The sequence below is a fragment of the Lampris incognitus genome, chromosome 1 (assembly GCF_029633865.1).
Source record: "Lampris incognitus isolate fLamInc1 chromosome 1, fLamInc1.hap2, whole genome shotgun sequence".
Classification (NCBI taxonomy): domain Eukaryota; kingdom Metazoa; phylum Chordata; class Actinopteri; order Lampriformes; family Lampridae; genus Lampris; species Lampris incognitus.
The window spans coordinates 25,667,544-25,682,501 of record NC_079211.1 but is presented as its reverse complement, the minus strand read 5'-3'; the positions used below and the strand labels follow the sequence as shown (position 1 = coordinate 25,682,501).

The 14,958-nt window shown below is 45.1% G+C and overlaps 1 protein-coding gene across 1 annotated transcript in view; it reads right to left on the bottom strand.

Moving 5' to 3' along the window:
• The window catches only part of LOC130125082 (dedicator of cytokinesis protein 2-like), an 18,211-nt gene extending 3,460 nt beyond the window's left edge, over positions 1-14,751 (bottom strand). The window contains exons 1-5 of the mRNA XM_056294533.1: positions 14,627-14,751; positions 10,686-10,771; positions 7,561-7,717; positions 3,861-3,901; positions 2,140-2,230 (exon numbers count right to left, since the gene is read on the bottom strand). Coding sequence (XP_056150508.1) covers positions 2,140-2,230; positions 3,861-3,901; positions 7,561-7,717; positions 10,686-10,771; positions 14,627-14,746 — 495 coding nt within the window. The 5' untranslated portion in view covers positions 14,747-14,751. The remainder of the gene's footprint in view (positions 1-2,139; positions 2,231-3,860; positions 3,902-7,560; positions 7,718-10,685; positions 10,772-14,626) is intronic.
• Positions 14,752-14,958: the final 207 nt, after the last annotated feature.

Genomic DNA, 14,958 nt, shown 5'->3' with positions numbered 1-14,958 from the left:
AGTAGGGCAGACACTGGAGATTAATGGAGGCTATGAGAGAGAGAATGAGTTCAACTACACTGCTCAAAAAAATAAAGGGAACACATAAGCAATGCAATGTAGCTCCAAGTCAGTCACACTTTTGAGATATCAACCTGTCCAGTTAGGAAGCAACACTGATTTGTGAATCAATTTCACCTGTTGGTAAATTGTCTTATTTCCACCAGGTGGAATTAGACAATTTGCAAGACAACCCCTATAAAAGGAATGGATTTGCAGGTGGTGGCCACAGACCATTTGCCTGTCCTCATCTTTTCTGGCCGATCTTTGGTTAGTTTTTCATTTTGCTAGTGCCCTCACCACTAGAGGTGGCATGAGGCGGTATCTGCAACCTACAGAAGTTGCTCAGGTAGTGCAGCTCATCCAGGATGGCACATCAATGCGTGCTGTGGCAAGAAGATTTGATGTGTCTCCAGCACAGTGTCCAGAGCATGGAGGAGGTACCAGGAGACAGGCCAGTACACCAGGAGACGTGGAGGGGGCCGCAGGAGGACAACAACCCCACAGCAGGACCGCTATCTGGTCCTTTGTGCAAGGAGGAACAGGAGGAGCACTGCCGGAGCCCTACAAAACGACCTTCAACAGGCCACTAATGTGCAGGTTTCTGCTCAAACAGTGAGAAACAGAATGCATGAGGATGGTATGAGGGCCCGACGTCCACAATTGGGGCCTGTGCTCACAGCCCAACACCGTGCAGCCCGATTGACCTTTGCCAGAGAACATCTTGGTTGGCAGATTCGCCATTGGCGCCCTGTGCTCTTCACAGATGAGAGCAGGTTCACACTGAACACATGTGACAGACGTGAGAGAGTCTGGAGACGCTGTGGAGAACGTTCTGCTGCCTGCAACATCCTCCAGCATGACCGGTTTGGCGGTGGGTCAGTGATGGTCTGGGGAGGCATATCCTTGGAGGGCCGCACAGATCTCTACGTGCTAGCCAGAGGTACCATGACTGCCATTAGGTACCGGGATGAGATCCTCAGACCCCTTGTCAGACCATATGCTGGTGCAGTGGGCCCTGGGTTCCTGCTCATGCATGACAATGCTCGTCCTCATGTGGCCAGAGTGTGTCAGCAGTTCCTGTATGTCGAGGGCATTGATGCTATGGACTGGCCTGCACGTTCCCCAGACCTGAATCCAATCGAGCACCTCTGGGACATCATGTCTCGTACCATCCGCCAACGCGATGTCGCACCACAGACTGTCCAGGAGTTGACCGATGCCCTGATCCAGGTCTGGGAGGAGATCCCTCAGGAGACCATCTGTCGTCTCATCAGGAGCATGCCCAGACGTTGTAGGGAGTGCATACAGGCACGTGGAGGCCACACACACTACTGAGCCTCATTTTGAATCGTCTTGAAGAATTTCCACAGAAGTTGGATCAGCCTATGTTCTCATTTTCCACTTTGATTTTGAGTATGATTCTGAATCCAGACCTTAATGGGCTAATGATTTTGATTTCCATTGATCATTCTTAGGTTATTTTGCTCTAAACACATTCCTCTGTCTAATAAATAAAGACTTTCAGCTGAAATATTTCATTCATCGAGGTCTATATTGTGTTTTTAGGTGTTCCCTTTATTTTTTTTAGCAGTATACTTTGACTCATAATGATACAGCGGAGAGAGAGAGAGCAAGAGAGAGCAAGAGAGAGAGCAAGAGAGAGAGTGAGAGTGTGAGACTGTGATGATCTAATCCCACTCTTCCTCTCTGTGAGCCCCATAAAATAGATGAAGAGACCTGGGAGGTCAGGCACACACACAGGCACACATGCACACACGCACACAATTGTACTTTCACACAAATGCAGAACCATGTATGAACCAACAAATGTGTACAAATGCACACACACAAATTCACATGCATTGCATAAATCATTTTAGTAATCCAGCTACCGTGGTCAATGCCATGCTATAAACCAGCCTGGGAACTTCATATGTTGGAGACCAACATCATAGGAGGAATTAATGAACCATCAGAACACTTTCCTTCTCATTGCAGACAGACAAATGGCCAGGCAGGCAGGCAGTGAAGTGACTGGAGCTGGCAATAAAACGACCCTATTCTGAGTCTTATTTAGTGTGTGTATGTGTGTCCTACCTTGAGTAAGCGAGAATGGAGAAGCAAGGTGTAGGCTGCCTCTGTGTAGTTCTCCACATCCAGATGAAGGTCTCTCAGTTTGTAGAGGTATCTAGTGGGGGCGCGCGCGCACACACACACACACACACACACACACACACACACACACACACACACACACACACACACACACACACACACACACACACACACACACACACACACACACACAGAGTAAAGTCCGAATCACCTAAAAATGCAATTTACAATTTGCCCATTAGATGTCACTGTGGCACATGACGTCTCCACACGATGGCAGTCATCATATCGCCATGATGCATTTTGATATTCACTCAAACAGATGCAAATGGCACAACCATCCCTAGAGTCACTCTTTACTCATACACTAACTTTACTGCACATGCACACGCACACACACACACACACACACACACACACACACACACACACACACACACACACACAAACACACAAAATCACAAACAACTGCATAAACACAAAAACACACAAATATGACTAACATGATAAACACATTTAAGGAGCATCTTTCTAAGAATAATCCACCGTAATCGGGGTGATGCATGTCAAAGCCTTGAGTCCATATCTGCTTGATGTTTTGGAAGCCACGAAAGTTTTATAAGTCTGTCAGGGAGGATAACAGTTAACACAACAGACTTTTACACCCTTTAACCTGTTTTTGATTTTATCTTGGATTTTTTTTTCTTTGGCTGTCTACCTCTTGCTATCTGATTTAAGCTTTGTGTCCCAAAGGACCACAGGCCAACATTTCTCTTTGGAGGGTCAATACTGTGAAAATGGTGAAGGATGGACTTTTGTGTATCTGTGGTGTTCATATTGTGCCAGTCACTCACTCTGCCGCTTTAAACGTTGACTGTAAAGTTACCGAGTCACCGTCTCTCTCCTCAAATCAGTGTCCCTCAATCTCTTTCTCTTTCTCATTCTCACATTGTGTCCCCCCATCCGCCTATCTCTGTCTCTCATTTTCATTTCGCTCAATCACTGTCACACATTATCCTGGCTACACATCCACTTTCCCCCTCCTATCATTCACAGCAGCCTGGTGCTTCTGACGGTCTGAACCCGAGGAGGAAAAAAGCAATTTTTTCTTCTTGCTTCTATGTCTTTTATTTATTTCCTCATTCTATTCCTTTCTTCTCTTCCATCCTGATCTCTCGATTGACTTTTGTTGTCTGACTCGCCTTCCTATCCCTCTCTCCATGACTCCTCTTCCGTGTCATTCCCTTCTCTCGGTCTACTTCTCCCTAGCCTTCACTTCCTCCCCATCTACTCCTCCTTGGCCCATTATTCTCCAAAAACCTTTCCCCACCCTCTCCCTCTCTCCCTGCCTGCACCGGTTTCTCACTACCTCACTCACATTAACTCTCTCTCTCTCTCCCCCCGTCCTCCCTCGCTCCATGTGCCCTAAAATGAGTGCACATGTTGCAGTCAGACCAAGAGCTGATCCCATGGATTTTGACATTAATTCAGCAAGACTTATATAATCCCTTGTCAGATTATGGAGCCACACACGCAGGCATGAGCACACTGAGACAGACATGCACACACATGCGCGCACACACATGCGCGCACACACACACACACGCATTCATGCACACACACATGCTCACATACACACACACACACCATAGCCATACGTGGTCTGAATTTAAAATATGTACATAGATTTGTTAGATTAATACCTGATATACATTGCTTCACGGTTGATGTCTTTGTAAAAGTTCTGCAAAATGAGAAAAGAGAGTAAGTGTTACTTTGGTTGTGTGTGTGTGTGTGTGTGTGTGTGTGTGTGTGTGTGTGTGTGTGTGTATGTGTGTGTGTGTGTGTGTGTGTGTGTGTGTGTGTGTTCAAATTGAGTGTTCGTGCGTGCTTGTGTGTGCATGTGTGTCTGTGCTTCCCAGTCAATGTTTATATGCCTGTGGGGTAGTGTGTGTACATATACAGTGTGTATGTACGTATGTGTGTGTGTGTGTATGCATGTACTGTCATTTCAATGTGTGTTGGTTTCGTATGCTGTCTACGTTGACGTGTGGAGTGTATATATGTTTGTTTGTGTGGGTGCATGTGTGCACGCTAGTAAAGCAGCACAAATTTGCAGTTTAATGAAGTTTAATGACATCTTCATAGACAAAAAGGGGGAACAACCTCAAATAACCCTGCCTCCCACCACCCTCTCAAACCAACAGATTAAGTCAGAAAGACCCACCCACCCACACACACACCCACACAAACAATTTTCATATTTTTCCTCTTACTTTTGTCAAGAGCAAATCCAACACTGGTTGTATCAGAACGTTTTTGTTTCAGTAATTTCATTTACAGTTGAGGGCTGCAAGAAAGTTATGTTAGTTCTCGCTCAGTGGCACTTTTTCCACTATTACACATCACTGATCATGGGAACAAACCAGCAACCCTTCCACCACAAGGCAGCATTTCTACCAGGCCAAACATATTTTAAATAATTTACTATCCACTGAATCTAGTAGATGATGCCAAAAACAGCAGCGTGTACCTTTAACTGAATGAATCTTGCAAAATCAAGTATCATACTGAATAAGCTTTAGCCTGAGGAGAGTGCGTGAGCATGCATAGCAGAAAGGCGCGTGCCTTGCCTACCCATGTGTATGTCTGTGAACATGAACCTGCATGGGAGTGCACTGAATTACGGGTGCATATTCACTTGCTGGTGAGCCTAGCCAGGGTGTATGAATGAGCAGGCATGGTGATGTGTTCTAGCCCACAGAAAAAGTTTTTAGGTAGCCGAACAAGAAGAAGAAAAAAACCACTTTATTTTGTCATTGTATGCTTACAACGAATTGTATCCCCCCCCCCTTTTCCTACACAATTGTATCTGGCAAATTACCCCACTCTTCCAAGCCATCCTGGTCGCTGCTCCACCCCCTCTGCCGATGCAGGGAGGGCTGCAGACTACCACATGCCTCCTCCAATACATGTGGCATCACCAGCCGCTTCTTTTCACCTGACAGTGAGTTTCACTGGGCGACGTAGCGTGTGGGAGGATCACGCTATTCCCCCCAGTTCCCCCTCCAGCCGTGAAAAGCCCCCCCCCCGACCAGCCAGAGGAGGCGCTGCTGCAGCAACCAGGACACATACCCACATCTGGCTTCCCACCCCCCAGACACAGCCAATTGTGTCTGTAGGGACACCTGACCAAGCCAAAGGTAACACGGGTATTTGAACCGGTGATTCCCGTGTTGGTAGGCAACAGAATAGAATGCCATGCCACTAAGACGCCCCATGAATTATATTCTTACAACTAATTTGTTCTCTGCATTCAACCTATCCTATTATATAGGAGCAGTGGGCAGCTGCAGCGCCCGGGGAACAACTCTAGTTCTAATTTCTATTGCCTTGTTCAGGGGCACAGACAGGAGTATTAATCCTAACATGCATGTCTTTTTGATGGTAGGAGGAAACCGGAGCACCCATCCAGGCAGACACGGGGAGAACACGCAAACTTCACACAGAAGGACCTGGGATGGCCTGGGGTTCGAACCCAGGACCTTCTTGCTGTGAGGCAACAGTGCTAACTACTGGGCCACCGTGCAGCCGATGAAACATAATAGTTAACTGCTAGCTACAACAGGCTCCACAGCAAAACACCTCTACTGTGTTTCAGTGGCTTGCCCTCCGCTGGGAAAACTGACCTATCACAGGCCGAGAACTCAAATTCACATTCAGTTATTGTTCATTGACACAGCTGAGAAACTGCTCATGAGACACTGACACTCAGACAGGTCCTCTAGAATGAAAAGTTTAGGAAAGAATTTGAGGAGAGAGCGGGAGATGAAAGACGGACAACAAATTTGAGGAGGAATTACTGGATTTGCTCTGCGGTGGGGAGGATCTTTCGGTGGTTAGATGGGATCTGTTACTAAAACTAAGAATATCGTGGGGGGGAATCTGATTAGGGGATCACACAAAAGAGAGGCTATGGAAAAGACAAGAGCTGACGCAACCCGGTGCAAACAGCCATAGACCAGAACACGGAGGACTCTTTCCTTAAAATCTATCAGACCCTTCAGAAAATACAATACAATACAAAAGGAAAAAGAAGAAATGTGAACCGGGCATAAAAGATAAATGATATGAAACCCGAGTTTCACATCAGCCTCTGGTGGCATGGTGGTGCAGTGGTTAGCGCAGTTGCCTCACAGCAAGAAGGTCTGGGGCTCGAACCCCGGGTTGTCCACCCTTGGGGGTCATCCCAGGTCATCCTCTGTGTGGAGTTTGCATGTTCTCCCCGAGTCTGCGTGGGTTTCCTCCGGGTGCACCGGTTTCCTCCCACAGTCCAAAGACATGTAGGTCAGGTGAATCGGCCATACTAAATTGTCCCTCGGTGTGAATGTGTGTGTGTCGGCCCTGTAATGGGCTGGCGACACATCCAGGGTGTCTTCCTGCCTGCCGCCCAATGACCGCTGGGATAGGCTCCAGCATCTCATAAACCTAACTAGGATCAGTGGCCTGGATAATGGATGGATGGATGGACATCAGACTCTGTACAGTGAGAATAGTTTGGTATGGGTTGCACATTGACTGAGGCCTGATTGCACCAAACAAACACGGTAGGTCAGTTCAGTTCCAGGATCAGTTTTCCAGTTATGAATGACATGAGTCATACATTCATCACTGGGTGTCACTTCACAAAAATGATCAGAACCTCTCTCCTCTGATGTTTGGTAATATACAACTGCAGGTCAAGGGCGTATTTCGCTAAGTCGCATTACTTTTTCAGCTTTGTGGAGGGAGCGTTTTTATTGCCAAATTGTAGAATTGTTTTGCATGCATCAAAGCCTCCAAAGTTCTTTATGGTTCACTTTTTTTCTTTTTTTTGGATTTTTCCCCTATTTTTCTTCCCACTGTACCTGGCAAATTACCTCTTCCGAGCCACCTCGGTCACTGCTCCACCCCCTCTGCTGATCTGAGGAGGGCTGCAGACTACCACATATCTCCTCTTATACATTTGGAGTCACCAGCTGCTTCTTTTCACCTGAGGATCACGCTATTCTCCCCAGTTCCCCCTCCCCCCCCCAAACAGGCACCCCAACCGACCAGAGGAGGCACTAGTGCAGCGACCAGGACACTTACCCACATCCAACTTCCCACCCACAGCCACGGCCAATTGTGTCTGTAGGGACACCTGACCAAGCGGGAGGTAACACGGAGATTTGAACTGACGATCCCTGTGTTGGCAGACAACGGAATAGACCGCTACGCTACCTGGATGCCCATGGTTAAACCTTTGTGAGGAGGTTGGACTTATCATGAAAGCCCTTATCTTTAGCAGGGCAGGATATAAAATGAGATCAAAAGCAGCTGAGCAGACTCATTGGCATGCGTTCCTATGGAGGAGGGACTTACCAGAAGATTGACAGTGCAGCTCATGCGGTTGTTGCGGCTATCATCACTCCTCACTGTTCGGTAGTCAAGGAGACGGACGAGGAGTCCCTTCACCAGGGTGACAAAGTGTTCCACCTCTGGCTTCAGTGCTGGCTTCTCAGCAGCACACTCCAACAGGCTATAGCCGACATAATTACAAAGTCAATACCCAATATCGCAGGTGACCGAGAGGACTACTGATTATTATTGATATTTAACTCTTTCAGTTTCGTCAAGTTTTTTTTTTTTAAGGTTATTGCAAATTGCTCTGAAAATACTACGCCTACTACTACTTCTGGTTGCTCCCGTTAGTGGTTGCCACAGCGGATCATCATTTCCATTTCTTCCTGTCTTCTGCATCTTCCTCTGTCACACCAGCCACCTGCATGTCTTCCCTCACCACATCCATAAACCTCCTCTTTGGTCTTCCTCTTTTCCTCTTCCCTGGCAGCTCCATATTCAGCATCCTTATCCCAATATACCCAGCATCTCTCCTCCACACATGTCCAAGCCGTCTCAATCTTGCCTCTCTTGCTTTGTCTCCAAACCGTCCCTCTAATATACTCGTTCCTAATCCTGTCCATCTTCATCACTCCCAATGAAAATCTTAGCATCTTCAACTCTGTCACCTCCAGCTCTGCCTCCCATCTTTTCATCAGTGCCCCTGTCTCCAAACCATATAACACAGCTGGTCTCACAACCATCTTGTAAACTTTCCCTTTAACTCTTGCTGGTACCCTTCTGTCGCAAATCACTCCTGACACTCTTCTCCACACACTCCACCCTGCCTGCACTCTCTTCTTCACCTCTCTTCTGCACTCCCCGTTACTTTGGACAGCTGACCCCATGTATTTAAACTCATACGCCTTCTTCACCTCTACTCCTTGCATCCTGACCATTCCACTGTCCTCCCTCTCATTCACGCATAGGTATTCCGTCTTGCTCCTACTGACTTTCATTCCTCTTCTCTCCAGTGCAGACCTCCACCTCTCCAGGCTCTCCTCAACCTGCACCCTACTCTCGCTACAGATCACAATGTCATCCGCAAACATCATAGTCCACAGAGACTCCTGCCCGATCTCGTCCGTCAACCTGTCCATCACCACTGCAAACAAGAAAGGGCTCAGAGCCGATCCTTGATGTAATCCCACCTCCACCTTGAACCCATCTGTCATTCCTACCGCACACCACACCATTGTCACACTTCCCTCATACATATCCTGCACCACTCCTACATACTTCTCTGCAACTCCAGACTTCCTCATACAATACCACACCTCCTCTCTCGGCACCCTGTCGTATGCTTTCTCTAACTCTACAAAGACACAATGTAACTCCTTCTGGCCTTCTCTATGCTTCTCAATCAACATTCTCAAAGTATTGTATCTGTGGTACCATTCTGTGGCATGAAACCATACTGCTGCTCGGCTCGCTAATTATCACCTCCCCTCTTAACCTAGCCTCTATTACTCTTTCCCATATCTTCATGCTGTGGGTGATCAACTTTATACCTCTGTAGTTGCTACAGTTCTGCACATCGCCCCTGTACTTGAAAATTGGTACCAGTATGCTTCTTCTCCACTCCTCAGGTATCCTCTCGCTTTACAAGATTGTGTTAAACAATCTAGATAAAAGCTCCACTGCCATCTTTCCTAAACATCTCCATGACTCCACAGGTATATCATCAGGACCAACTGCCTTTCCACTCTTCATCCTCTTCATAGCTGCCCTCACTTCCTCCTTGCTAATCCACCGGACTTCCTGATTCACTATCCCTACATCATCCAACCTTCTCTCTGTCATTTTCTTCATTCATCAGCCCCTCAAAGTACTCCTTCCACCTTCTCAGCACACTCTCCTCGCTTGTCAGCACATTTCCATCTTTATCCTTGATCACCCTAACTTGCTGCACATCCTTCCCATCTCTGTCCCTCTGTTTAGCCAATCGGTACAAGTCCTTTTCTCCTTCCTTAGTGTCTAACCTCTCATGCAACTCACCATACTCGTTCTCTTTTGCCTTTGCCACCTCTCTCTTTGCTTTACGCTGTGTCTCCTTGTACTCCTGTCTACTTTCTTCATCTCTCTTACTACCCCACTTCTTCTTCGCCAACCTCTTCCGCTGTATAATTTGCTGTATCTCCTCATTCCACCACCAAGTCTCCTTGTCTTCCTTCCTCTGTCCAGATGACACACCAAGTACCATCCTAGCTGTCTCCCTCACTATTTCTGCAGTAGTTGCCCAGCGATCCGGCAACTCGTCACTACCACCCAGTGCCTGTCTTAACTCCCCCCTGAACTCCACAAAACAGTCTTCCTTCTTCAACTTCCACCATTTGATCTTCTGCTCTGCCTTCACACTCTTCAGCTTCTTAGTCTCCAAAGTCATCCTACAGACCACCATCCGATGCTGCCTAGCTACGTTCTCCCCTGTCACCACCTTGCAGTCTTCAATCCCTTTCAGATCGCGCTGTCTACATAAGATATAGTCCACCTGTGTGTACTTTCCTCCACTCCTGTACATCACCCTGTGTTCCTCCCTCTTCTTAAAATATGTATTCACCACAGCCATTTCCATCCTTTTCGCAAAATCCACCACCATCTGTCCTTCCACATTTCTCTCCTTGACACCATACCTATCCATCACCTATGTTCCCTTCACCACCATGTCCATTGGCATGTTGATGAAGTGAACATACTCTGAAAATACTAAACATATAATATGTCTTCCATTCTCTGAGTTGGTTTAATTTTTTTTTGAAGTTGAATAGACATTTTAACCTTGTCAGAGTTTCCTCATCTCTTGAGACAGACAGCAGGACATTTGATAGGAACACTGAGAACCGAAGCAGCAGGAGAGATGGTTTGGGCTATAATCTCTTTTTATCCCAGTGGGCACAAATGTGGGTCTAGAAACAGGGTCTTAACTACTAGACGGGGTAAAAGATTTAAGTTTCTTAACATACTTTGCTGTTCTTAATACGATTTGAAAAAAAAAAAAGCTGAAAAATTTACTGTCGTATGTATTAAGTACTCAAAGTGTCAAACATTATTGGCTCATTTAAGACATAAAAAGAGGATATGATGGATATTGAAACTGTTAGGCCTACATGGCTTCCAGCAGTTGCATGTATCGCTCATCCCCTCCACCTCCTTCCACCTCATGGTCCAACTTCAGAATGATCTCATTCTCAAACTACAGAGAGAAACATAGAGGGAAGGGAAGAAGGGACAGAGGGAGACAAGGACAAATGAGAAATTTAATGAGGCGATAAACAACAAGAGATCAATAATGCAAATCTAATTAAGATGTTTTTCACCTTTTAAAGAGTTGTCAAACTAAACAATGTAGTCGTATTTGTGTCTTTTTTTGTGCATGTGTATTTGTGCATGCTCACACATATCCAATATACATGTGTGTTGGCATCCATGATATTCTTCCATGTACTCATGCACATATACATGGACAAGAAGTAGGTGTAACATGTGAATGCAAATTACTGAATGTCCACGCACATGTTTGTTTATTCTCCTAAGTAGGGGCTCCCATCAATGACTGAAATGCTCCGACCCTAAACCTCCACTCCCACTCCATCGCTCATCCCTCTGTCCTCTCTCTCACAACCTTACTGCAACACCATAGACCTTAATACCTTATCGCTGGCATCCAGGACCTATACCAACTAGTCCATTGTTTGTATTTAACTTGGTACTGCCTATGTAGATTGTGTAGCCATCAGTATGAGCTAATTCACACTGCATTATACAAGACAAACAGTGCATTTTTCGATCTGTATACTCAGGGCAATATAAGATGTGTATTATTTTCTGCCATCATGCTTTTAATCCGTGCATGTATAGTGCATGTATAGTCGAGACTCTTAAATTCTCTACTGTAAACTTATCAGGTAACACCTTTTATTTACTGAGATATTAGTTGGATCCTTTTTTTTACACACATTGGATACAGAGTTGGTATTTTTTGCACTAGATCTATTTTTAATAGCCTATGCCTCCTTTGAACTCTTGTGTTGCTCTATTTGAATGATCAGTCAGATAAAATTCCCCATAAGTGATAACTTTGCTTATAATAGCACATTCCTATTCTGATTCATTTTTTTTTGAGGGGGGGGGCTTTCCCCCTTTTCTCCCCAATTGTATCTGGCCAATTACCCCACTCTTCCGAGTCGTCCCAGTTGCTGATCCACCCCCCTCTGCCGATCCAGGGAGGGCTGCAGACTACCACATGTCTCCTCTGATAAATGTGGAGTCGCCAGCCGCTTCTTTTCACTGACAGTGAGGTTTTTCACCAAGGGGACAAAACGCGTGGGAGGATCACACTATTCCCCCAAGTACCTCCTCCCCCTTGAACAAGTGCCCCCAACGACCAGAGGAGGCGCTAGTGCAGCGACCAGGACACATACCCACATCCGCTTCCCACCTGCAGACATGGCCAATTATGTCTGTAGGGATGCCCGACCATGCCAGAGGAAACGCGGGGATTCGAACAGGCAATCCCCATGTGGGTAGGCAACAGGAAAGACCGCCATGCTACCCAGACACCGTCTGATGCTATTTCTTAAGGAACATTTTATATGTTATAGGTCATATTTTTGTGTATATGCATAAGGGAGATGGGGAAAGACAGACAGAGACAAAGTGTATATATATATATATATATATATATATATATATATATATATATATATATATGTAAAACTTTGCTAAAAGAAACACTCATAGGTGGGAAAAGTGTTCAACAAATAAGGAGCAAATTAATTAAGTGATTCAAGTAAATTCTTTATGAGACAGTACGAGCCTGTTTCATGCTGTAAGCAATCATCAGCTGTCAATAACGCTACACGGGAAAGAGCATATCATTAACTGCCTCGTCATGCACATCACATGCACAACATCCAATGGGGAAGGGAGAGGTGCCTACATTTAAAAATTCAAAAACACGTGATCGCTAACAGTCCAGTAAGGGGGGGGGGTTAGGTTGCACATAAGATTAATGGTATTTGTCTATTGGCATGATTTATTTATAATTACAAAACAGATCCTTATAACAATGTCTGCAACTGCTGGTCAATTCATTCCTGTTATTCAATGTGGACATTTCTGGTTTGCAAATGATAAAATATTTTTCAGTTAGACATAGACTGCACATTTTATTACTGGCTGAATATGCTTGGTTTTCTGAGAGGATTCTCCAGGTGGTTGAATAATTAATGTTTCTGCCCTCCAATGACCAAACATAATGGCTTAAAGATGTCACATTCTTTTAAAGGTTGTTTCTAAAGCTACACATGTGTGCATTAAACCTCTTTTTGAATGTTCCCTTTGTTAGACCGACGTATGTCTTTATTTTGCCGTTGTCATTTCTTGTCATCATAGCTTGGTAGATAACTCTTTTTGTCTGGCATTTTCTTTCGAGGGGTCATGAGTTGTTCACATGGCAGTTGCAGTTGGGGGTGTCCGTTTGTGATGAGGGTGTCGTTGATTTGTCCATAATTCTTGTGTTGTGGGACGATATTATTTGTTGAATGCTAGGCATGCAGCTGTAACTAACCAATGTAGCGAATTTGGGGGGTAGCCGGGATTCCGCTGCAGCCAGGACACGAACCTGTGTCGCCCGCACGACGGGCGACTGCGCTAACCAGTCAACTAAAGGGTCTGACCCATTAGCCAAGGGCTAATGATTTCTATTCATCCGTGATTGTTACACTACCCCCTCCTTCGGGAAGCACATCCCCGCGCTTCAGCATACCAGCTCCCTTACGCCTCTGGGTGCATGCGCTTCCAATGGCCTCACGGTCTCACCATCCCACTTCTGACACTAATGTAGCACATATACAAGCTGTACATTAAGCCCAACAACTTGTTGCAGTATGTCCATAGAGAAAGCAACCACCCACCCTCCATCTTGAAGAACATCCCAGAAAACATTAACAGAAGACTCTCAAAATTATCATCTAATGAGTCCATCTTCAATGAAGCTGCACCCCCATACCAAGATGCATTACAAAAGAGTGGCTACAATTTTGAGATAAAGTACAACCCACCATTAAATACTGACTGCCAGCAAATCAACAAACGTAGCAGAAAATGAAACATCACCTGGTACAACCCACCCTTCAGTGATACCATGGCCACAAACATTGGTAAGCAGTTTTTTGAACTATTGGATAAGTGCTTTACCCCAGACCATCAACTGAGGAAGATATTCAAAAAGAACACCATCAAAACTAGTTACAGCTGCATGCCTAACATTCAATAAATAATATCGTCCCACAACACAAGAATCATGAACAAATCCATGACACCCTTGTCACAAACCGACACCCCCAACTGCAACTGCCGTGTGAACGACTCATGCCCCCTCGAAAGAAAATGCCAGACGAAAGGAGTTATCTACCAAGCTACAGTGACAAGAAATTACAACGGCAAAATACAGACATACAACAGTCTAACAGAGGGAACATTCAAAAAGAGGTTTCATGCACACATGTAGTTTTAGAAACAACAGTTTAAAGAATGTAACATCTTTAAGCCATTATATTTGGTCTTTGGTGGACAGAAACATTAATTATTCAACCACCTGGAAAATCCTCTCAAATAACAAAGCATATTCAACCAGTAGTAAAATGTGCAACCTATGTCTAACTGAAAAATATTTTATCATTTGCAAACCAGAAATGTCCACACTGAATAACAGGAATGAATTGGCCAGCAGTTGCAGACATAGATATAAGCATCTATTTTGTAATTATAAATAAATCATGCCAATAGATAAATACACCCCCCCCCTCAATTGGACCATTAGTGATCATGTGTTTTTGAATTTCTGAATGTCGCACCTCTCCCTTCCCCATCGGATGTTGTGCACATGATGTGCATGATGAAGCAATAAATGGTATGTTCTTTCCCAAGTAGCTTTATTGGCAGCTGATGGTTGCTTATGGCATGAAACAGGCTTGTACCATCTCATAAAGAATTTACTTGACTCACTGGATTCTATATATATATCTATATCTAAATGGGTCTTTACCTTGAGGAAGTTCCCAGAGTGTGCATATTCACAGGTGATCATGTCAAAGAAAATGGGAATGGTTGCTCTCCTCAGCTCCTCCTCTGGGATCAGAGTCATCTCCAGGATGGGGCCCACCATACCAGGAATGAAACAAATCTTATGATTGCCTGTAAAACAAACATACAGACACACACGCACGCACGCACGCACGCACGCACACACACACACACACACACACACACAGAGGTTTATTTTAACACACAGATCTGAACACGTCCACATGAAGAAATAAACCCTATTGATTTTCCTTATCAAAAAACACATTAGCAACCCAGAAAAAAAAAAACACA